We start from the raw sequence: 22059 nt of genomic DNA on the forward strand, positions 1-22059 counted from the left end.
TTACCCCGATCCAGAGGCTCCTTTAGTTCCTCTTCACTTTCTGCCACAGGATGGTATCACCTGCGTATCTGAGGTTGTTGATATTTCTGGCAGCAATCTTGATTCCTTAGGAAGCATCACTACAAACAAAGCTAGTGGAGGAGATGGAAATACGGCTGAGCTATTTCAAATTCTAAAAGATGATGCTGTGAAAGTGCTGCACTCAATATACCAGCAAATTTGGAAAACTCAGCAGTGGCCACAGGACTGGAAAAGGTCAGTTTTCATTCCAATCCCAAATAAGGTCAATGCAAAGTATGTTCAAACTACTGCACGTTTACACTCATTTCACACGCTAGCAAGGTCATGCTCAAAGTCCTTCAAGCTAGGCTTCAACAGTGCATGAACTGAGAAATTCAAGCTGTGGAAGCTGGATTTGGAAAAGGCAGAGGAACCAGAGATCAGATTGCCAGCATCCATTGGATCCTAGAAAAAGCAAGGGAATTCCAGAAAAACAGCTACTTCTGCTTCATCGACTACACTAAAGCCTTTGCTCGTGTGGATCACAACAAACTGTGGAAAATTCTTCAAGAGATGGGAACACCAGACCACCTTACTGTCTCCTGAGAAACTCACATGCAGGTAAAGAAGCAACAGTTAGAATCGGACATGGAACAGACTGGTTCCAAAAGCATACCTCAAGGCTGTATATCGTCACCTTGCGTATTTAACTTACATGTAGAGTATATCATATGAAACGCTGAGCTGGATGAATCACAAGCTGGAATCAAGATTGCCAGGAGAAATATCAATAACCTCAGATATGCAGATGACACCACCATAATGGCAGAAAGCAAAGAGGAACTAAAGAGCCTCTTGATAAAGGTGAAAGAGGAGAGTGAAAAAGCTGGATTAAAACTTAACATTCAAAAAACAAAGATCATGGCATCCAGTCCCATGATTTCATGGCAAATAGATGGGGAGAAAATGGAAACAGAGACAGACTTTATTTTCTTGGGCTCTAAAATCACTGTGGATGGTGACTACAGTCATGAAATTTAAAAGACACTTGCTCCTTGAAAGAAAAGCTATGATAAACCTAGACAGTGTATTAAAAAAGCAGAGACGTCATTTGGCCAACAAAGGTGTGTATAGTCAAAGCCATGGTTTCTCCAGTAGTCATGTATGGATGTGAGAGCTGGACCATAAAGAAGGTTGAGCGCCAAAGAATTAATGCGTTTGAACTGTGGCTCTGGAGAAGACTCTTGAAAGTCTCTTGGAGAGCAAGGAGATGCAACCAGTCAATCCTAAAGGAAATCAGTCCTGAATATTCATTGGAAGGACTGATGCTGAAGCTGAAGCTCCAATACTTTGGCCACCTGTGTGAAGAGCCGACTCATTGGAGAAGACCCTGATGCTGGGAAAGATTGAGGGCAAGAGGAGAAGGGGACAACAGAGGATGAGATGGTTGGATGGCATCACTGATTCAATAGACATGAGTTTGAGCAAGCTCCAGGAGATGGTGAAGGACAGGCAAGCCCAGTGTGCTGCAATCCATGGGGTCACAGAGTCAGACATGACTGGGCAACTGGACAACAACAACCCTCCCACACGTCTGTGACCTGGGTGGGCCATTTGCAGGGGCTTTGGACGGGGGGCCCTGTTCCCCAGAGCTCTTGCCGGGAAGCACCCATTTACCAAAGGCGTCACACTGGGCCCCGCAGGCGGTGGGGAACATCTACCATCTCATGCCTTTCCCCTGTCACAGCTCTGTTCGAGAGCCTGGTGGGCAGGCCGAGGCAGTCGCCCCCAGAGCAGAGGGGCAGGGTTGCTGCCCACTGGTGTCCCGGCGGAGAGCAGACCCTCAGAGCCCTCACCAAAAAATGGGGGTGGGGGCAGAAATAGATGACCTGAAAAAAGCAAGGTAATGAACCGATACCACCCCCTGGGCTCCCCAGGTGGTGCTAATAGTAAAGAAGCCACCTGCCAACACAGGAGACGTAAGAGGTGCGGGTTCAGCCCCTACGTGGAGAAGGTCCCCTGGAGGAGGGCATGGCTGCACACTCCAGGATTCCTGCCTGGGAAATTCCATGGACAGAGGAGCCTGGAGGGGCCTGGAAGGCTACTGTCCAGTCACAGAGTCAGACACACCTGAAGTGACTTAGCACCCACCACCTTCCACCCTTCCCTGCCCCCGCTGGGGTCCGGGGGGAGCCTGGGGTCACCGAGGCGTGCGTGCATATGTTCAGCTATTCTCTGGTTCATTTGTCCGGCGTGGGTGGGGCGGAGGCGGCCCCTGACTTCTCTGGGCCTGGGGCTGTTGCCTCCACGACCGTCTGCTGATGGTCATCAAAATATTTCTAAGCCGGAAACCTCCTTCCAAACAAAACCTCATGAAACCCGTGTGTCCGGAAGAGACAAGCCAGGGCTGTTGGGCTTACACTAGCAGGTCCAGAAGTGCAGGCCACCCCTGCCCGGTCACCTGGGAGCCCCCACTTCTCAGGGGCCCCAGAAGGCGGACGCTGGGCAGAGACTGAGGCCCCCCTGCCCCACAGGCCGCAGCTCCTGCCACCGACTCCTGTCCCGCAGGCCCCAGGGCTGGCGCTGCCGGGCGGGGCTAGCGTCCACCTCCAGAGCTCACGGCCCCCACAGCCAGGCTGGGCACAGGAAGAGCTCAGAGCCTGAGGTAGGTGCAGGGGTGGGTCCGAGGCTCCCAAAACCCCGCCGTGGCCATGCAGCTGGGCGGGCAGCCCCCATTGCCTCAGCGAACTTCTGCGCCAGGGAGGGACGTAGCAGCTCTATGGCGAACCCAGGCCCACTGACCGCCCAGGAGTCCACAGGGCAGGGCCAGCAGCTGTGTGAGCTCCTGGGGTCACCGGGAGCCAGGACCCGCGCTGGGGCCGCTGCTGCAGGATCCTGACCTGGTGTCCGTCAGGGATGGGCCGGGAGGGAGCCGTCCAGCCGAGGAGAGGGCAGTGGATGGAGCGGGGGGCCTGGGTCTGCCCTGGGCAAGCCCGCTGGCCCCGGGGCAGCTTCTCCCAGCAGCCATCCATCATTCAGGCGTTAATGTGGCAGACAGGTGTCTGGGGTAAAGGGTACTAGGGGCCGTCCCAGGGGGTCAGCACCCTCCTCTTAGGCCTCCAACAATGCCCACAGATGATGCTGTGCTCAAGGGTCCTCAGCCCAGGCGCCCGGGCACCCGGCCGCCTCCCAGCCTCAGGGTCCCTGGCCACCAGCCTTGCCCTCGGCCACAAACAGTCAGATGGTCCCTCCCCAGAATTCCCACTCTGGCGGCTCAGCCAGCTCACAAAGCAGCTCCCCAACACACGCAGGAGGGTGGACACATACAGGCGAGTGGACACGTGACACATGCGGGCAAGCGGACACGCAACATACATGGGCAGGTGGACACACGTGGACACGTGTGGGCAAGTGGACCCACGCAGACACACGTGGGCAGGTGGACACACGCGGACACGCGTGGGCAGGTGAACACGTGGACACACACAGGGCTGCCTCCAGCCCAGGTCCCCAGAGCCCCCTGCAGCTCCGTCAGGTTGGTCTGAAGGGTCTGGCGGCCCTGCCAAATGCTTTACGGCGGCCCGGGCGGACCCATAAGGTCACTGTCTGTCATTTTGGCAGCAGGTGGGACGTGGTTCAGGACCAGGCTTGTGTCTATTTCCCCCAGGAGGAAGTGCATTTCACACGCATGTATGCAAATGTTTGCATACTCACACACAGGTCACACAGGCAAACACACACTCACATGCGCACAAACAGGTGCAAACGCAGCTCAGTGGCTCCTTTTTCACAAATTCAGGCTCGGAGGGCCTCCCGCAGGGGTAGCCTCCAGCATCTCGAAGGCACAGAGAGGGCTTTGTGCACGCCAAGGGCGGGACAGGCATCCAAGCACAGCGCCCCCCCTCCCATGTCCCGCGTGCAGAGCCTGGTGGCCAGGCCCCATACACCCCCCTGGAAGTGGCCAGACCTGGGCTGTGCCCAGCAGCCCACCCAGGCCCCCAGCCACTACTGAAGCACACCAGCGCGCGTGTCTGCCCAAGTTTATTTTGGAAAGCAAAGAATCGAACAAAGGCTCAGAAAATAAATACCTGCAGAGAGAAAGTCAGCTCAGAAGGCGAGGCAGCTGAAGGGATCAGCGGGAAGGGGACGCGGGACGGTGGGGGCGGGCCCTCCCCTCACCCCCGCCCGGGGGCCACCCCGAGGGGCAAGGAGCGCCGGGCCCTGCGCTGGGTGGGCAGCTCGCACAGGGTGTCCTGGCACAGGCAGCTGTCAACGTGCGTGTAGGTGTAGCGGAGCGCGCCCCCGTCCGGGCACCGCAGCGTCACCTCCCGCTGGCTGGTGCGCTGCTCCCTGCAGCACGAGCACTTGTGGTCCAGGCCCTGGGCCTCGGCCGAGTACCTGGGGGGAGGCAGGGTCAGGGTCCGCCGCCCGCTGGGGCGGGCACAGCCTCCCCCACCCGGCCCCCACCAGGCCCCGGCGCCCAGGACTCACATGGCAAAGGTCCCGCAGGACCCAGAGCAGTCGTTCATGGAGACCAACGCGGTACAGCCATTGTGTGAAATCTCCCTCACGACGGGGATGGCAGCGCAGGGGACGCTGGTCTCATTGCGAGGGACGCCTGGGGAGAGAGGCAGAGGCTGGGAGGGGGTCTCCGCCTTCTGTGGCCCTCCTGCCCCGCTCACGACCTCCTCCTGCCTTCCCAACCGCCACCCACTCCAGGGCCCTCAAGCAAGCTGGGTCATCATGGGCTCCTGGAAGGGATTCAGGCTTCCTGGGCACCCCAGGTGATGTCCTCAAAGTCAGTGTCCAGCCAGGAGTGGCACAGAGGGGACGGGGCTCCCGGGGCACCATCCCCTTCCACCCCCTCCCCTCAAGGAGCCCAGAGGGAGCCCCCGCCAGGCCTGGGCCGCAGGGCCCACCCGCCCGAGGCCCACACTCACATTTCCTGCAGCAGCCATTGGGCATGAGCGTGATGGAGCCCTAGGGGGCAGGAGAGACAGTTGGGACCCCAGACCCCCCCGTGGTGACAGTGCCCCCTGCCAAGAGGGTGGAAGGGGCAGTTCCTGCAGAAGGGCCCAGAGCGGAGCCTGCAGCTGTTGCCACATCCTGCAATGGAGCCCAGCCTCCCAGGGACATCAGGGCCCCACTCCAGGAGTGACGGGCCTGCTCACCTGGACGCAGGTGCTGGGGTCAAAGTCGGGGCAGGTGATGTTGGAGATGGATGAGATGAGCTGGTTGTGTATCTTCACGCAGCTGAAGAAGGTACAGTTGTTCAGGGGGTCACTCTTCATGTCTCTGGGCTGCGGGTTGGGGTCGGGGGAGTTCTGTGTGAGGCCTGGTGGGAGCCCTCCAGGCTGCTCCCTGACCACCTTGCCAAGTGCAGCCCATAGGCCCAGAGCTGCAGAGCCAGTGACATAGGAGGGGCCCAGGGACCCGCGGCCCACAGTCCCCAGATGGTCCATGTCCCACAGCGGTGGCCTGACTTGGAGAAGCCACCCAGAGGGCCCAAACCCCCACGACAGGTGTCCTGACGGGAGGCAGGACGTTCTCGGCCCTGCGGGCAGGGGCGGGGGCGCACCTTCAGGACCAGGCTCTGCTGGCCAGGCCGGGTGATGATGCAGTGGGTCTGCTGGCACTTCTTGCAACACTCCCCGGGAGCGTCCACCAGCTCAAAGCCCTGCAGGACACCGGGGGGTTGGCATGGGAAGAAGAAGGGCTGCTGGGGGTGAGGTGGGCGGGCCCAGCGCGCCGGGGCGTGGCGTGAGGTGGGCGGGCCCAGTGCGCCGGGGCGTGGCGTGAGGTGGGCGGGCCCAGCGCGCCCGGGCGGGGCTGCTCACCGGGCTGCACGTGGTGTTGCAGGGCACGTGGGTGCAGGCGATGACATTGAGCTGCGTGGCGTTGTCCCTGCGGTCCGTGCAGACGCAGTTCTGGCACTTGGATGAATAGACTGGAGAGCCGGGCTTTGGGCACAGGGAGGGCCGGTGAGGTGGGCCCACGCGGCGCCTCCCCTCCTCCAGGACACCGCCAAGCATCTGGCGAGCCTGACCATGAGCCTGCCCAGGACCCTGCCCCCAAAGCCCCTCTGCGCCCCCACACCGCTCCCCACGGCCAGCAGGGCTCACCTGGTACTCGGCGTGCTCCAGCACACACACGCCCTTGGGCACTTGGGAGAAAGAACCAGAACAAGGGTCAGACTGTCCTGCCGGACCCCGGGGCGGATGCACAGCCAGTGGACAGCGTGGGGGCATGGGGCTGGGTGCTTCCACCAGGCAGACCCTGAGCCCCCAGGCAGGGGCCCCTTCAGCTGTCCTCTGCCCCCCACACCCAGCTGGAGCCCTGCCCACCCTAGGCCTCGCTCCCACCTGGCCCGGCCCACCTACCACACGAGTACAGGGGGCAGCACCTCCCGGGCACAATCTCGCTCTTCACCTGGAAGCCCAGTGAGCACAGCGGGGGCTTCTCCCTGCACAGGCTAGCATTGCACTCTGCAGGCAGTGGGGACACGCCGGTGAGCTTGCAGACACTGCCCCAGGCAGGGCAGGCCCTGGGCCTGGGCCCCCTCAACCCCCGCCTGCCCAGCGCCCACGCCCCGCAGACACGCCTGAGGCCCCAGCCTCCCGGACCACGCAAGAGCCCGGCCACCGCGCGCCCTGCCGGTGGGGGCCTTACTGCAGGAGGTGACATTGCAGCAGGTGTTGGCGGGGTCCACCTCCGTGAACGGGTAGGTGCCATCCTCCTCGCACTCCAGCCGGGGCTCCAGCCGGCACATCTTGGGCTTGCAGATGATGCCGCTCCCGCCTTCCAGGCAGATGCAGTCCTTGCAGTCGAACTCGAAGTGTTCCCCGTACTGCAGGGGATGGGGAGCAGGCCCCGGTCAGCGCAAGACAGCACTGTGCCGCGTGGCCCACGGAGCGGCCAGCGGGAAACCCCGAGCCCTCCCCACCTCCACGTGCCCGGGGCAGGCTCTGGGGAGCACACTCACACCACAGCTGGGACCTGCTCTGTGGGCCCACAGGCCTGGCGCGTGGTGGAGGCACCAGGTGTGTCTGCGGGGCTCACGCAGAGCAGAGCTAAAGAACCAGCCACATGCCAGAGACACGCATGCCACAGGGCAGACAGGCCGCAGGTGTAGCCAGAGCATCCGGGGCTAGTGGGCGGATGGGCGGGGCGGGCAGGCAGGCGCACAGAGGGGCGGGTGGATGGGCCCCGCACTGGCTCAACCTTCCAGGACTTCAGGGACTCATTACTCCGCCTCCGAGGGTCCCAGGTTTTCATCCACCCCATCCCGCCCCCCAAAATGCAGGGCTCATGGGAGGGCCTGGCCCCGGCGCCGAGGGGGTGCCCTACCTCTCTGGGCACGTTGTCGGGCCCCACACAGCCTAGGAGAGAGAGGAGATAGGCCCTGTGAGCTCGGGCCCCTGCCACAGGCGCTGGGCTCAGCCCCGGGAAGGGGAGGGCAGAGGCTACGCGGTGGGCAGCCTACCACACAGGTCCACGCAGACGTCAAAGCCAGGTGCGTAGCTGGTGGTGCCTTCGGGGCAGAAGCAGCCTTCCACCAGGCGTGTGCTGTTCAGCTGAGAGGGGCTAGAGGAGGGCATCAGGAGACGGGTGTGGGGATGGGTGGGACCACCAGGCCCAGACAGGGCTGCCCAGAGCAGCACAGAGGGCCAGCCGGCCATCCCAGCACCTCCACCGTGACTGACCTGGACTTACAGCTGGGCTCCTCCGTGGGGCCACAGGCCCGGTACTCACGGTGGGCAGGGCATGTCACCGCTGGGGAAGGGCAGCGTCAGAGGGAGGGGCCTGGGCCCCCACCCCACCCCCACTGACCCCCGCCCAGCCCCTTCATAGGACCCCGTCCCACACCGGCCAAGCATGGCCTCAGCCCCTCATGCTGTCCCGAGCCAGGAGGCGGGGGTCCAGCCCCACAGGGGTTAGCACAGTCAGTCTTCAGGCGGCCTGGCTCCCCACCCAGCCACGATTCCCGCTGAGCCTGGGGCGGGGCAGGAGGGTACTCACGGCAGGCCCCGCCAGTGTGGTTCCGCCAGTCCACGCAGATGCCCTCCTGGGCACACAGGGCCGCGTAGGTCTGCAGGCTGGCACACTCCAGGTTCGAGGTGGGCACGTAGCAGCTGTCGAACAGGCAGGCTTCATAGTAGTGCTGGGGGGGCGCCACGGCGTGGCACTGGGCAAACAAGCTGTGGAGGAGGGACGCAGGTCACGAGCTGACTGGTGCCCCCAGCCTCTCACGTCGCCCTGCCCAGCACCTCCATCTGGGCTGCACCCCCTGGGGGCCCAGCTCAGCCTGTACCACCAGACCGATGCCCGTGTGCTAAGAGTGGGAACAGAGCATCAGGACTGGCCTCAGGGGTACAGGCTGGCCTCAGGGACTCGGGCTGGCCTCGAGGGCTCGAGCTGGCCTCGGGGGCACCGGCCTCGGGGGCTCGGGCTGGACTTGGGGGCTCAGGCTGGCCTCGGGGGCATGGGCTGGCCTCGGGGGCTCGGGGTGGCCTCGGGGGCCTGGGCTGGCCTCGGGGGCAGGGGCTGGCCTGAGGCCATGGCCGCCAGCACTGAGGCCAGAGGAAGAGCACTGTGCTCGGCCCCTAGAGAGGGAAGGCCTGTGTCTAAGTGGTCACCAGGTGCCAAGGTCCCCCAGCAAGGCCAGCAGGGGCCGTCCTGGCCTCCACGCACACGCCTCTGGGGGTGAGGGGCTCGCTCCCACTGATAGCAGCTTTGGCCCCCTCTCTAAGCCCAGATTCCCCTCCCCAACATCAGCTATGGATGCTAACTCTATCCTGGGTCAACCGGCCTACCCCAGCCTTCAAGCTCAGCAGACGCTGCACCATCTCAGGAGGCAGGAGAGACGGGATGGGGGGAGTCACAAAGGGCCCTGGATACCCTACAGGAGCCCAAGTCCTGGCCCCGCTGTGACTGCCATCTGCCTTCCCAGCCCCAGGCCCAGCGCCAGTGGCCTTTCCACGCAGACCAGGTTGGGGTGCGGCTTCCAGGGCGGATCACCTGTCCTTGATGAGCTCACAGAGCGGAGACGCACAGCCCTTCGTGGGGAAGCTGCTGGTGCCCGCCGAAGGCGAGGTGGTCGGGCGCCTGGTGGTGAAGCCGGTGTGGGGACAGCGTGGCTTGGAGGGGTCGTTCACCACCCAAGAGTCGGCCGCGACCTCGCAGTTGTCAATGCTCTCCCCGCTGGGCAGCACACAGTCATCCAAGGTGCTGTTGGTGCACGTGCCTGTGCGGGTGGGGAGGCCACGTGAACACACGCCAGGCCCGGCCGTCCAGCAGCGCAAGCCCCCGGGACCCCCGCTCCAGCCCGGGTCCCTGGAGGGCACCTGGCCGGGCCTAAGGGCACAGACGCGGCTCCGACTGGCCTCCCACAGGGGCCAGACCCAGACGTGGCCGGGGGCCCGTGGGGGCCTGAGCAGTGTGCAGAGCCACCCCTGGGGAGCAGCTCCCACAGCCAGCCTCTGCCAGGCCGTCCTCCCCCAGGGGCTCACCACACTGGCCCTTCGTGTTGTTGCCGAACAGGCGGTAGGGCAGCCGGATGGAGAAGGAGAGGCCGTTGTAGGACACAAGGGCGCCCAGCTCGGGGATGTCAACCATGTAGTTGATGCCCGACTCATACACCCGCAGCCCGAACTTGGTGTAGGGCAGCGCCACGGCCTGCCTGTTGACCTGCACCTGCGGCAGGAACCCCGGGGCGGGGGGTCAGGGGGTGGGGTGAGCCGTGGGGGCCACCCCTCCCCCTCCCCGCTTCCTTCCCATCACACTGGGCCAGATCCTTGTCCTGACTAATCCCAGGAGCCAGGTGGCAGGGGCACCGTCCTCACGGTCCCCCTGGGAGGCCTGGGGACCCCGAAAGCGGATAGGACTCCCTACGTGGTGTGTAGACAGCCCCTGTCCTCAGGGAGGGGGCGCCTGCCGCAGAGACCTGTGTCCAGGGTGAGTGGTTAGGGGTGTGAGCAGCGGAGGTCAGGGGGCCCCTGAAGGCCTCCAGAGTGCCCGTGAGATGTGTCCTCAGAGCACCTCTCCAAGCCTGGCTCTGGGTTGGGGGCAGCCCAGCCTCCCGCTGCGTGAGGACGCCCGCCCTGCCAGCGCACCTGCACCGCGATGGGCATCATTTGCACGGTCTTGATCAGAACCTCCTGGGTCTCGTGGCGCACGATGAGCGTGCGGGGGCAGGACACCTTGTCGTTGACGTCGCAGTGGTAGTTGTCGACATAGATCCCGAAGTTGTCCACCCGGGGGCTGATCTCCTCCACCAGTACGTACGTGCAGTTGCCCTGGTAGCTGTAGTAGAGCCCGTCGAAGGTGACGTAGTGTGGGTCCCCCCAGCCCGTGCAGTAGCCTGCGGAGGAAGTGGGGTGAGCCTGCGCCGCACCCCCAGCTGGGGGCAGGACGGGGACAGGACATGCTCAAGGCTCGGGTGGGAAGGGCAAGCAGAAACTGCGGAAGGCCCTGCAGTCTGGTTCCCGGGGCACTCAGGGCATCTGGGCCCGAGAGGGCACGCGCCCCTCGGCCCACAGCGGCCCAGCTTCGGTCCCGACGGCCCACAGCGGCCCAGCTTCGGTCCCGACGCCTCCTCTGCGCCCCGCTCTCGGCGGTGGCCACCCTCCACCAGGCCAGCCCCGGCCTTTCCTGGACCCTGGCCGAGAGGAGGAGCCAGCAGGAGGCAGGAGAAACGGCTCCCGACGGGGGCCTGACTCTCCGCGGGCACCCAGCCACCAAAGCCAGCACGACAGCCTGGGGTCTGCAGCACCCCCCAGGGAGCAGGCGGGGGTCCCCGCGCGTCGGGCTTACAGTCGCACTCCCAGTGCCAGCAGCACTTGTCGGGGTCCTCGACGCGCACGGGCGCGAGGCCGTTGGTGCAGGTGGGCATGGGTGGGGGCTCGCACTTGACCTTCACGAGCTCCACGGTGTTGTTGTACTTGCACGTGGCCCTGGTGCAGTTGCACATCCACCAGCTCTCGTTCTCCTGCGGGGGCGGGAAGGACACGGGGTCGGCGCCACCGGCCTGGCCCACACGGGAGGGCTGGGCCGTGCTGGCGAGGCCCTGCCCAGGAGGCTGAAAGCCAAGGGCGACCCTGTCCAGGAGGGCAGCCAGCCAGGGGGAGAAGGCGGGACGGCCCCCGCACACCCTGCGCCCAGCAGGCTGCCAGAAGCCTTGGCCTGACTGGGCTGGTGTGGGGCAGAGGCAGGGTACGACCTACGGGAAGGCAGCATGTGGGGGTTTAGATGCCAGAGGGGACAAAAGCCGCCGCAGACACAGACCTGCCTGGGAGGATCCAAGTCCGGGCACCCGGGGACCCCGGGGGGTGGGGTGCTGGATGTGTGGGGTTCGTGGGTGGTAGGTGTGGATGGGCTGGGTGTTGGGGAGGGTGTGGACGGGCACGACCAGTTGAAGAACTCAAGCGTGCATTCCAGCGAGCAGTTCACGTAGTAGCACGTGTCTCCATGCGTGCCGTTGTACACCAGCTCGCCTGCAAGGGGAGAGACCAGTGCTGACGCCACCCCGAGCACTCAGGCTAGCTCCCCCAGAGGCCACGAGAAAGAAGCCCACACCTCCCACTGCCCCGATCTGTGGCTGCAGCACGTGGGGCCGGCCATGGAGACATCCACCCAGGCCTAGCACCCAGCTTCCCAAGAAAGCTCTCAGTGCACACCTTTGAGTGACCCCCAAGCACCGGGAACCCAGAGCACCACGAGCCTGAGCTGCTGAATCAGAACGAAGAGCTTGCGTACCTGGGGCGTAGTAGGTCTCATTCAAGAAGCAGCATAGAACTATGGGGGAGGGGGTGACCCCACTGGTGCTCATGGTAATGTGGGGGGAGGTTCCTGGGGTCACAGTGGAGGTGGACACACTGGAGGTCCAGGTGCTGGTGGACTCTGGCGCGGTCGACGGGCGTCCTGCTGACGTGGGGCTGGAGGCGGGGCTTGTGCTGGGTAAAGGCGGCCCCGTCGTGGATCCAGGGGTGGGGGTGGTCTTCGAGGAGGTGGGACCTGGGGTCAGCGAGCCTGTAAGAATGGAGGGTGCGGTAAGGGCTGAGGGGGTCCACTCAGCGCACAGGCGGCATGGCAGCAAACACACACAGGCAGCACCCTGGAGGCATAGCACGTGGTGTGGAGGCCTCCCATCCACGTCCCAGCTCCAGGCCTTGGGGCTGGACGGGGCGTCAGGCCCATGGGCCTCGGGGTGTGTAACGGGGTGGCTACCATGGGACACGGGTCCACCCGGAGGGGCTGGCCACTGGCCCCTGAAGCCCCAGTGGGGAAGCACCAGTGGGAGTGGGGGGACAGAGGAGGGTCTCCCAGGGTGCCCGGCCAGCAGCCTCGACTCCCCACGAGGCCCCAGGTCCTTTGGTGGCTCCCACAGCGGGGCTTTGCCCACAGAACCCATCATATAGCTGTAGGCTGAGGATGTGGGCCACGGGCAGCCATGCCCAAGGAAAGACATCCCGTGGGAGCAGGCACAGGCTGAGGGTCAGCACCTCTGTGAACACTTGGCCATAGGTCTTGGTGGGACGGCCAGTGAGCCCTTCTAAAACCTTCCTGGGAACTGCATTCCCTGGGAAGAGTGGAGGTACCTGTCTGAACTCCCAGGAGCTGTGATGCACCCCTGATGAGAGGAAGAACCATGAGTACAAACCACAGTGGTGTCCAAGTACCTGGAAGGGTGGTGCCTCCCACTGGAGTGACCGTCGGCATTGTCAGCGTTGGGGTCAGTGGTGTGCTAGAGGGCTCCACAGCTGTGCTGGTGGTGGTAGATGGCCAGCCTGGCGTCACTGTGCCAGTGGGTGTTGGAGCTGGGGTCTCTGTGGTGGTGGTAGTGATGGGAGTTGGGATCTCTGTGGTTGTGGGTGTTGGGGTTGGGGTCCCTGTGGTTGTGGTTGTGGTAGGGGTTGTGGTCACTATGGTGGTGGGTGTTGCGGTTGGAGTCTCTGTTGTAGTGGTGGTAGATGGTGGGCTTGGGGTCACAGTGGTTGTGGGAGTTGGGGTTGCGGTCCCTGTGGTTGTGGTGGGGGTGGGGGTGGTGGTCTCTGTGGTTGTAGGTGTTGGGGTTGGGGTCCCAGTGGTTGTGGTACTGGTGGGGGTGGTGGTCTCTGTGGTGGTGGGTGTTGGGGTTGGGGTCCCTGTGGTTGTAGGTGTTGAGGTAGGGGTCCCAGTGGTTGTGGTACTGGTGGGGGTGGTGGTCTCTGTGGTGGTGGGTCCTGGGGTTGGGGTCCCTGTGGTTGTGGTACTGGTGGGGGTGGTGGTCCCTGTGGTTGTGGATGTTGGGGTTGGGGTCCCTGTGGTTGTGGGTGTTGGGGTTGGGGTCCCTGTGGTTGTGGTAGTGGTTGGGGTGGTGGTCTCTGTGGTCGTGGGTGTTGGGGTTGGAGTCTCTGTTGCAGTGGTGGCAGATGACGGGCTTGGGGTCACTGTGGTTGTTGGTGTGGTGGTTGTTGTCTCTCTTGAGGTGGTGCTAGAGGTTGGCATCGGAGTCCCAGTTGAAGCCATAGGGGTTGTTGTAGCTGGGGTCTCTGTAGTGGTAGGACTTGGAATCTCTGTTGAATGGGTGGTAGATGATGAACGGATAGTGGTCGTTGACGGTGTGGAGACACAGTTACGTGGAACAAAACAGCAGTAGACGTCTATCTCGTAGTTGAGGCAGGCAGGTGGGGTGGCTCCCCCTGGCTTCTGGTCCTGGTTTTTGCACACAAGCCCAACAGAGGTGTCACACACCACAGTTTGTTCAAGCTCTTGCAGAGGAGTGTTGGGAAACACGGTGGCTCTGCAGGAGATGTTGGCTACCCAGCCCCTCTTGCAGACGTTCTCAAGGGATTCAACATCTCCATCTGCTTCGGTATCGTTCGGGTTACCAGAATCCAGCCAGCCAGTCCATCTGCAGTCCGGCAGACACTGAGTGGTTGTGGGTGTTGGGGTTGTGGTCCCTGTGGTTGTGGTCGTGGTGGTGGTGGTGGTCGTGGTGGTGGTGGTGGTCTCTGTGGTTGTGGGTGTTGGAGTTGGGGTCACTGTGGTTGTTGTGGGGGTTGGGGTAATGGTTGGGGTGGTGGTTGGTGGGGTGGTGGTCAGTGGGGTGGTGGTTGGTGGGGTGGTGGTTTGTGGGCTGGTGGTTGGGGTAGTGGTGGGGATGGTGGTCTCTGTGGTTGTGGGTGTTGGAGTTGGGGTCACTGTGGTTGTTGTGGGGGTTGGGGTAATGGTTGGGGTGGTGGTTGGTGGGGTGGTGGTCAGTGGGGTGGTGGTTGGTGGGGTGGTGGTTTGTCGGCTGGTGGTTGGGGTAGTGGTGGGGGTGGTGGTCTCTGTGGTAGTGGGTGTTGGAGTTGGGGTCACTGTGGTTGTTGTGGGGGTTGGGGTAATGGTTGGGGTGGTGGTTGGCGGGGTGGTGGTCAGTGGGGTGGTGGTTGGTGGGGTGGTGGTTTGTGGGCTGGTGGTTGGGGTAGTGGTGGTGGTGGTGGTCTCTGTGGTAGTGGGTGTTGGAGTTGGGGTCACTGTGGTTGTTGTGGGGGTTGGGGTAATGGTTGGGGTGGTGGTTGGCGGGGTGGTGGTCAGTGGGGTGGTGGTTGGTGGGGTGGTGGTTTGTGGGCTGGTGGTTGGGGTAGTGGTGGGGGTGGTGGTCTCTGTGGTAGTGGGTGTTGGGGTTGGGGTCCCTGTGGTTGTGGTAGTGGTGGCGGTGGTGGTCTCTGTGGTTGTGGTAGGGGTGGTGGTCTCTGTGGTTGTAGGTGTTGGGGTTGGGGTCCCTGTGGTTGTGGTACTGGTGGGGGTGGTGGTCCCTGTGGTTGTGGATGTTGGGGTTGGGGTCCCTGTGGTTGTGGTACTGGTTGGGGTGGTGGTCTCTGTGGTCGTGGGTGTTGGGGTTGGAGTCTCTGTTGCAGTGGTGGCAGATGACGGGCTTGGGGTCACTGTGGTTGTTGGTGTGGTGCTTGTTGTCTCTCTTGAGGTGGTGCTAGAGGTTGGCATCGGAGTCCCAGTTGAAGCCATAGGGGTTGTTGTAGCTGGGATCTCTGTAGTGGTAGGACTTGGAATCTCTGTTGAATGGGTGGTAGATGATGAACGGATAGTGGTCGTTGACGGTGTGGAGACACAGTTACGTGGAACAAAACAGCAGTAGACGTCGATCTCGTAGTTGAGGCAGGCAGGTGGGGTGGCTCCCCCTGGCTTCTGGTCCTGGTTTTTGCACACAAGCCCAACAGAGGTGTCACACACCACAGTTTGTTCAAGCTCTTGCAGAGGAGTGTTGGGAAACACGGTGGCTCTGCAGGAGATGTTGGCTACCCAGCCCCTCTTGCAGACGTTCTCAAGGGATTCAACATCTCCATCTGCTTCGGTATCGTTCGGGTTACCAGAATCCAGCCAGCCAGTCCATCTGCAGTCCGGCAGACACTGAGTGGTTGTGGGTGTTGGGGTTGCGGTCCCTGTGGTTGTGGTCGTGGTGGTGGTGGTGGTCGTGGTGGTGGTGGTGGTCTCTGTGGTTGTGGGTGTTGGAGTTGGGGTCACTGTGGTTGTTGTGGGGGTTGGGGTAATGGTTGGGGTGGTGGTTGGTGGGGTGGTGGTCAGTGGGGTGGTGGTTGGTGGGGTGGTGGTTTGTGGGCTGGTGGTTGGGGTAGTGGTGGGGATGGTGGTCTCTGTGGTTGTGGGTGTTGGAGTTGGGGTCACTGTGGTTGTTGTGGGGGTTGGGGTAATGGTTGGGGTGGTGGTTGGTGGGGTGGTGGTCAGTGGGGTGGTGGTTGGTGGGGTGGTGGTTTGTGGGCTGGTGGTTGGGGTAGTGGTGGGGGTGGTGGTCTCTGTGGTAGTGGGTGTTGGAGTTGGGGTCACTGTGGTTGTTGTGGGGGTTGGGGTAATGGTTGGGGTGGTGGTTGGTGGGGTGGTGGTCGGCAGGGTGGTGGTTTGTGGGCTGGTGGTTGGGGTAGTGGTGGGGGTGGTGGTCTCTGTGGTAGTGGGTGTTGGAGTTGGGGGTCACTGTGGTTGTTGTGGGGGTTGGGGTAATGGTTGGGGTGGTGGTTGGCGGGGTGGTGGTCAGTGGGGTGGTGGTTGGTGGGGTGGTGGTTTGTGGGCTGGTGGTTGGGGTAGTGGTGGGGTGGTGGTCTCTGTGGTAGTGGGTGTTGGGGTTGGGGTCCCTGTGGTTGTGGTAGTGGTGGCGGTGGTGGTCTCTGTGGTTGTGGTAGGGGTGGTGGTCTCTGTGGTTGTAGGTGTTGGGGTTGGGGTCCCTGTGGTTGTGGTACTGGTGGGGGTGGTGGTCCCTGTGGTTGTGGATGTTGGGGTTGGGGTCCCTGTGGTTGTGGTACTGGTTGGGGTGGTGGTCTCTGTGGTCGTGGGTGTTGGGGTTGGAGTCTCTGTTGCAGTGGTGGCAGATGACGGGCTTGGGGTCACTGTGGTTGTTGGTGTGGTGCTTGTTGTCTCTCTTGAGGTGGTGCTAGAGGTTGGCATTGGAGTCCCAGTTGAAGCCATAGGGGTTGTTGTAGCTGGGGTCTCTGTAGTGGTAGGACTTGGAATCTCTGTTGAATGGGTGGTAGATGATGAACGGATAGTGGTCGTTGACGGTGTGGAGACACAGTTACGTGGAACAAAACAGCAGTAGACGTCGATCTCGTAGTTGAGGCAGGCAGGTGGGGTGGCTCCCCCTGGCTTCTGGTCCTGGTTTTTGCACACAAGCCCAACAGAGGTGTCACACACCACAGTTTGTTCAAGCTCTTGCAGAGGAGTGTTGGGAAACACGGTGGCTCTGCAGGAGATGTTGGCTACCCAGCCCCTCTTGCAGACGTTCTCAAGGGATTCAACATCTCCATCTGCTTCGGTATCGTTCGGGTTACCAGAATCCAGCCAGCCAGTCCATCTGCAGTCCGGCAGACACTGAGTGGTTGTGGGTGTTGGGGTTGCGGTCCCTGTGGTTGTGGTCGTGGTGGTGGTGGTGGTCGTGGTGGTGGTGGTGGTCTCTGTGGTTGTGGGTGTTGGAGTTGGGGTCACTGTGGTTGTTGTGGGGGTTGGGGTAATGGTTGGGGTGGTGGTTGGTGGGGTGGTGGTCAGTGGGGTGGTGGTTGGTGGGGTGGTGGTTTGTGGGCTGGTGGTTGGGGTAGTGGTGGGGATGGTGGTCTCTGTGGTAGTGGGTGTTGGAGTTGGGGTCACTGTGGTTGTTGTGGGGGTTGGGGTAATGGTTGGGGTGGTGGTTGGTGGGGTGGTGGTCAGTGGGGTGGTGGTTGGTGGGGTGGTGGTTTGTGGGCTGGTGGTTGGGGTAGTGGTGGGGGTGGTGGTCTCTGTGGTAGTGGGTGTTGGAGTTGGGGTCACTGTGGTTGTTGTGGGGGTTGGGGTAATGGTTGGCGTGGTGGTTGGTGGGGTGGTGGTCGGCAGGGTGGTGGTTTGTGGGGTAGTGGTTGGGGTAGTGGTGGGGGTGGTGGTCTCTGTGGTAGTGGGTGTTGGAGTTGGGGTCACTGTGGTTGTTGTGGGGGTTGGGGTAATGGTTGGGGTGGTGGTTGGTGGGGTGGTGGTCGGCAGGGTGGTGGTTTGTGGGCTGGTGGTTGGGGTAGTGGTGGGGGTGGTGGTCTCTGTGGTAGTGGGTGTTGGAGTTGGGGTCACTGTGGTTGTTGTGGGGGTTGGGGTAATGGTTGGGGTGGTGGTTGGCGGGGTGGTGGTCAGTGGGGTGGTGGTTGGTGGGGTGGTGGTTTGTGGGCTGGTGGTTGGGGTAGTGGTGGGGGTGGTGGTCCCTGTGGTTGTGGGTGTTGGGGTTGGGGTCCCTGTGGTTGTGGTACTGGTTGGGGTGGTGGTCTCTGTGGTCGTGGGTGTTGGGGTTGGAGTCTCTGTTGCAGTGGTGGCAGATGGCGGGCTTGGGGTCACTGTGGTTGTTGGTGTGGTGGTTGTTGTCTCTCTTGAGGTGGTGCTAGAGGTTGGCATTGGAGTCCCAGTTGAAGCCATAGGGGTTGTTGTAGCTGGGGTCTCTGTAGTGGTAGGACTTGGAATCTCTGTTGAATGGGTGGTAGATGATGAACGGATAGTGGTCGTCGACGGTGTGGAGACACAGTTACGTGGAACAAAACAGCAATAGACGTCGATCTCGTAGTTGAGGCAGGCAGGTGGGGTGGCTCCCCCTGGCTTCTGGTCCTGGTTTTTGCACACAAGCCCAACAGAGGTGTCACACACCACAGTTTGTTCAAGCTCTTGCAGAGGAGTGTTGGGAAACATGGTGGCTCTGCAGGAGATGTTGGCTACCCAGCCCCTCTTGCAGACGTTCTCAAGGGATTCAACATCTCCATCTGCTTCGGTATCGTTCGGGTTACCATAGTCCAGCCAGCCAGTCCATCTGCAGTCCGGCAGACACTGAGTGGTTGTGGGTGTTGGGGTTGGGGCCCCTGTGGTTGTGGTAGTGGTGGCGGTGGTGGTCTCTGTGGTTGTGGTGGGGGTGGTGGTCTCTGTGGTTGTAGGTGTTGGGGTTGGGGTCCCTGTGGTTGTGGTAGTTGTGGGGGTGGTGGTCTCTGTGGTGGTGGGTCCTGGGGTTGGGGTCCCTGTGGTTGTTGTACTGGTGGGGGTGGTGGTCCCTGTGGTGGTGGTAATGGTGGGGGTGGTGGTCCCTGTGGTTGTGGGTGTTGGGGTTGGGGTCCCTGTGGTTGTCGTAGTGGTGGGGGGGGTGGTCTCTGTGGTTGTCGTAGTGGTGGGGGTGGTGGTCTCTGTGGTGGTGGGTCCTGGGGTTGGGGTCCCTGTGGTTGTCGTAGTGGTGGGGGGGGTGGTCTCTGTGGTTGTGGTGGGGGTGGTGGTCTCTATGGTGGTGAGTGTTGGAATTGGCGTGCCTGTGGTTGTGGTGGTGGTGGGGGAGGTGGTCTCTGTGGAGATGGGTGTTGGGGTTGGAGTCTCTGTTGTGGTGGTAGATGGCGCACTTGGGGTCACTGTGGTGGTGGGTGTTCGGGTTGGGGTCCCTGTGGTTGTCGTAGTGGTGGGGGTGGTGGTCTCTGTGGTGGTGGGTGCTGGGGTTGGGGTGGTAGATGATGGGCCTGGGGTCTCTGTAGTGGTCGTCAAAGGTGTGGAGACACAGTTAGGTGGAACAAAACAGCAGTAGACGTTGATCTCGTAGTTGAAGCAGGCAGGTGGGGTGGCTCTCCCTGGCTTCTGGTCCTGGTTTTTGCACACAAGCCCAACAGAGGTGTTGCATACCACAGTTTGTTCAAGCTCTTGGAGGGGAGTGTTGGGAAACATGGCGGCTCTGCAGGAGATGTCGGCTACCCAGCCCGTCTCGCAGATGTTCTCAAGGGATTCAACGTCTCCGCCTGTTTTGGTATAATCTGGTTTACCAGAATCTAGCCAGCCAGTCCATCTGCAGTATGGCAGACATGGAGAGTGTGGTGTCACTGTGGTTGTGGGTGTTGGGGTTGGGGCCCCTGTGGTTGTGGTAGTGGTGGGGGTGGTGGTCTCTGTGGTCGTGGGTGTTGGGGTTGGAGTCTCTGTTGTAGTGGTGGTAGATGGCGGGCTTGGGGTCACTGTAGTTGTTGGTGTGGTGGTTGTTGTCTCTCTTGAGGTGGTGCTAGAGGTTGGCATCGGAGTCCCAGTTGAAGCCGTGGGCATTGTTGTAGCTGGGGTCTCTGTAGTGGTAGGACTTGGAATCTCTGTTGAATGGGTGGTAGATGATGAACGGGTAGTGGTCGTTGAAGGTGTGGAGACACAGTAACTTGGAACAAAACAGCAATAGACGTTGATCTCGTAGTTGAGGCAGGCAGGCGTCGGGGTGGCTCCCCCTGGCTTCTGGTCCTGGTTTTTGCACACAAGCCCAACAGAGGTGTCACACACCACAGTTTGTTCAAGCTCTTGGAGGGGAGTGTTGGGAAACACAGCGGCTCTGCAGAAGATGTTGGCTACCCAGCCCGTCTCGCAGATGTTCTCAAGGGATTCAAAGTCTCCGCCTGCTTCGGTATCATTCGGTTTACCAGAATCCAGCCAGCCAGTCCATCTGCAGTCTGGCAGACATGGGGGTGATGTCACTGTGGTGACTGTAGTTGCAGTTGGGATAGTCGTTGGCAGGGTGGTGGTTTGTGGGGTGGTGGTTGAGATGGGGGTTGGGGTAGTGGTCGGCTGGGTGGTGGTTGGTGGGGTGGTGGTCGGTGGGGTGGTGGTCAGTGGAGTAGTGGTTGGTGGGGTGGTGGTTTGTGGGGTGGTGGTCGGTGGGGTAGTGGTCAGTGGAGTAGTGGTCGGTGGGGTGGTGGTTTGTGGGGTGGTGGTCGGTGGGGTAGTGGTCAGTGGAGTAGTGGTCGGTGGGGTGGTGGTTTGTGGGCTGGTGGTTGGGGTAGTGGTGGGGGTGGTGGTCAGTGGGGTGGTGGTTGGTAGGGTGGTGGTTTGCGGGGTGGTGGTTGAGATGGGGGTTGGGGTAGTGGTCGGCTGGGTGGTGGTCAGTGGGGTGGTGGTTGGTGGAGTAGTGGTTGGTGGGGTGGTGGTTTGTGAGCTGGTGGTTGGGGTAGTGGTGGGGGTGGTGGTCTCTGTGGTGGTGGGTGTTGCGGTTGGAGTCTCTGTTGAATGGGTGGTAGATGATGGGCCTGGGGCCTTGGTAGTGGTCGTCGACGGTGTGGAGACACAGTTACGTGGAACAAAACAGCAGTAGATGTTGATCTCGTAGTTGAGGCAGGCAGGCTGGGTGGCTCCCCCTGGCTTCTGGTCCTGGTTTTTGCACACAAGCCCAACAGAGGTGTCACACACCACGGTTTGTTCAAGCTCTTGGAGGGGAGTGTTGGGAAACATGGCGGCTCTGCAGGAGATGTTGGCTACCCAGCCCCTCTTGCAGACGTTCTCAAGGGATTCAAAGTCTCCGCCTGCTTCGGTATCGTTCGGGTTACCAGAATCCAGCCAGCCAGTCCATCTGCAGTCTGGCAGACATGGGGTTGGGGTCACTGTGGTGACTGTAGTTGCAGTTGGGATAGTCGTTGGCAGGGTGGTGGTTTGTGGGGTGGTGGTTGAGATGGGGGTTGGGGTAGTGGTCGGCTGGGTGGTGGTTGGTGGCGTGGTGGTCAGTGGGGTCGTGGTCGGTGGAGTGGTGGTTGGCGGGGTGGTGGTTTGCGGGGTGGTGGTTGGGGTAGTGGTGGGGGGGGTGGTCTCTGTGGTAGTGGGTGTTGGAGTTGGGGTCACTGTGGTTGTGGTGGGGGTTGGGGTAATGGTTAGGGTGGTGGTTGGTGGGGTGGTGGTCAGTGGAGTAGTGGTTGGTGGGGTGGTGGTTTGCGGGGTGGTGGTTGGGGTAGTGGTGGGGGTGGTGGTCTCTGTGGTAGTGGGTGTTGGAGTTGGGGTCACTGTGGTTGTTGTGGGGGTTGGGGTAATGGTTGGGGTGGTGGTCAATGGGGTGGTGGTCAGCGGGGTGGTGGTCGGCAGGGTGGTGGTTTGTGGGGTAGTGGTTGGGGTAGTGGTTGGGGTGGTGGTCAGTGGGGTGGTGGTCAGTGGAGTGGTGGTTGGTGGGGTGGTGGTCAGCGGGGTAGTGGTTGGGGTGGTGGTTTGTGGGGTACTGGTTGGGGTAGTGGTTGGGGTAGTGGTCAGTGGGGTGGTGGTCGGTGGAGTGGTGGTTGGTGGGGTGGTGGTCGGCGGGGTGGTGGTTGGGGTCGAGGTAGGACACTCATCCCTCTGCCGGCAGCAAAAGACCCGTATCTTGTAGTCATAGCAGACCTCAAAAGGTCCGTTTCCAAACTGGTCTTCTTTTTTGCAAATGAACCCGAAGGAGACATTGCACTGAGCCTTCTGGCCCAGCGTCTCCCAGCTGAGGAAGGGCTCCACGGCCGCCCTGCACTCGATGTCCTGGGGGGCCCTGCAGGCTCCGTCGAACGTCTCTCGGTCCCCGCCGTCACTGTTGGTACTGGGATGGTCGTTGTTGATCCAGTCGGACCAGGAGCAGCAGGAAACTAGGCGAGCAAGACCGGCATTGGCCAGTCAGGTGGGGGCGCACCTTTCGGGAGGTCAACGGGCTCAGAGAACCCAGAGACCCTCGTGACCAGCTGTCCCCATCACCACCAAAGGGCCTGGAGCAGGCTCAGAGACTTCAGGCTGAGCCTAAACTTCCACCTTCTACTTCTCCCCTCTTTCTGCAGCTAAAAACCTGAGACC

The 22059-nt window shown here is 61.8% G+C and overlaps 1 protein-coding gene across 1 annotated transcript in view; it reads right to left on the reverse strand.

Moving 5' to 3' along the window:
* Nucleotides 1-4025: 4025 nt before the first annotated feature.
* Nucleotides 4026-22059, reverse strand: part of MUC2 (mucin 2, oligomeric mucus/gel-forming) — a 30065-nt gene continuing 12031 nt past the window's right edge. Inside the window, 22 exon segments of the mRNA XM_024987595.2 lie at nt 4026-4398; nt 4492-4618; nt 4941-4980; nt 5172-5300; nt 5579-5677; nt 5838-5960; nt 6123-6163; nt 6381-6485; nt 6670-6847; nt 7348-7379; nt 7484-7584; nt 7704-7773; nt 8020-8198; nt 9019-9244; nt 9510-9693; nt 10113-10360; nt 10813-10987; nt 11284-11492; nt 11755-12027; nt 12678-15961; nt 15963-16081; nt 16084-21857. Of these exon segments, the coding sequence (XP_024843363.1) occupies nt 4176-4398; nt 4492-4618; nt 4941-4980; nt 5172-5300; nt 5579-5677; nt 5838-5960; nt 6123-6163; nt 6381-6485; nt 6670-6847; nt 7348-7379; nt 7484-7584; nt 7704-7773; nt 8020-8198; nt 9019-9244; nt 9510-9693; nt 10113-10360; nt 10813-10987; nt 11284-11492; nt 11755-12027; nt 12678-15961; nt 15963-16081; nt 16084-21857 (11939 nt within the window). The 3' untranslated portion in view covers nt 4026-4175.

The sequence above is a fragment of the Bos taurus genome, chromosome 29 (genome assembly GCF_002263795.3).
Source record: "Bos taurus isolate L1 Dominette 01449 registration number 42190680 breed Hereford chromosome 29, ARS-UCD2.0, whole genome shotgun sequence".
In the NCBI taxonomy this organism is placed as follows: domain Eukaryota; kingdom Metazoa; phylum Chordata; class Mammalia; order Artiodactyla; family Bovidae; genus Bos; species Bos taurus.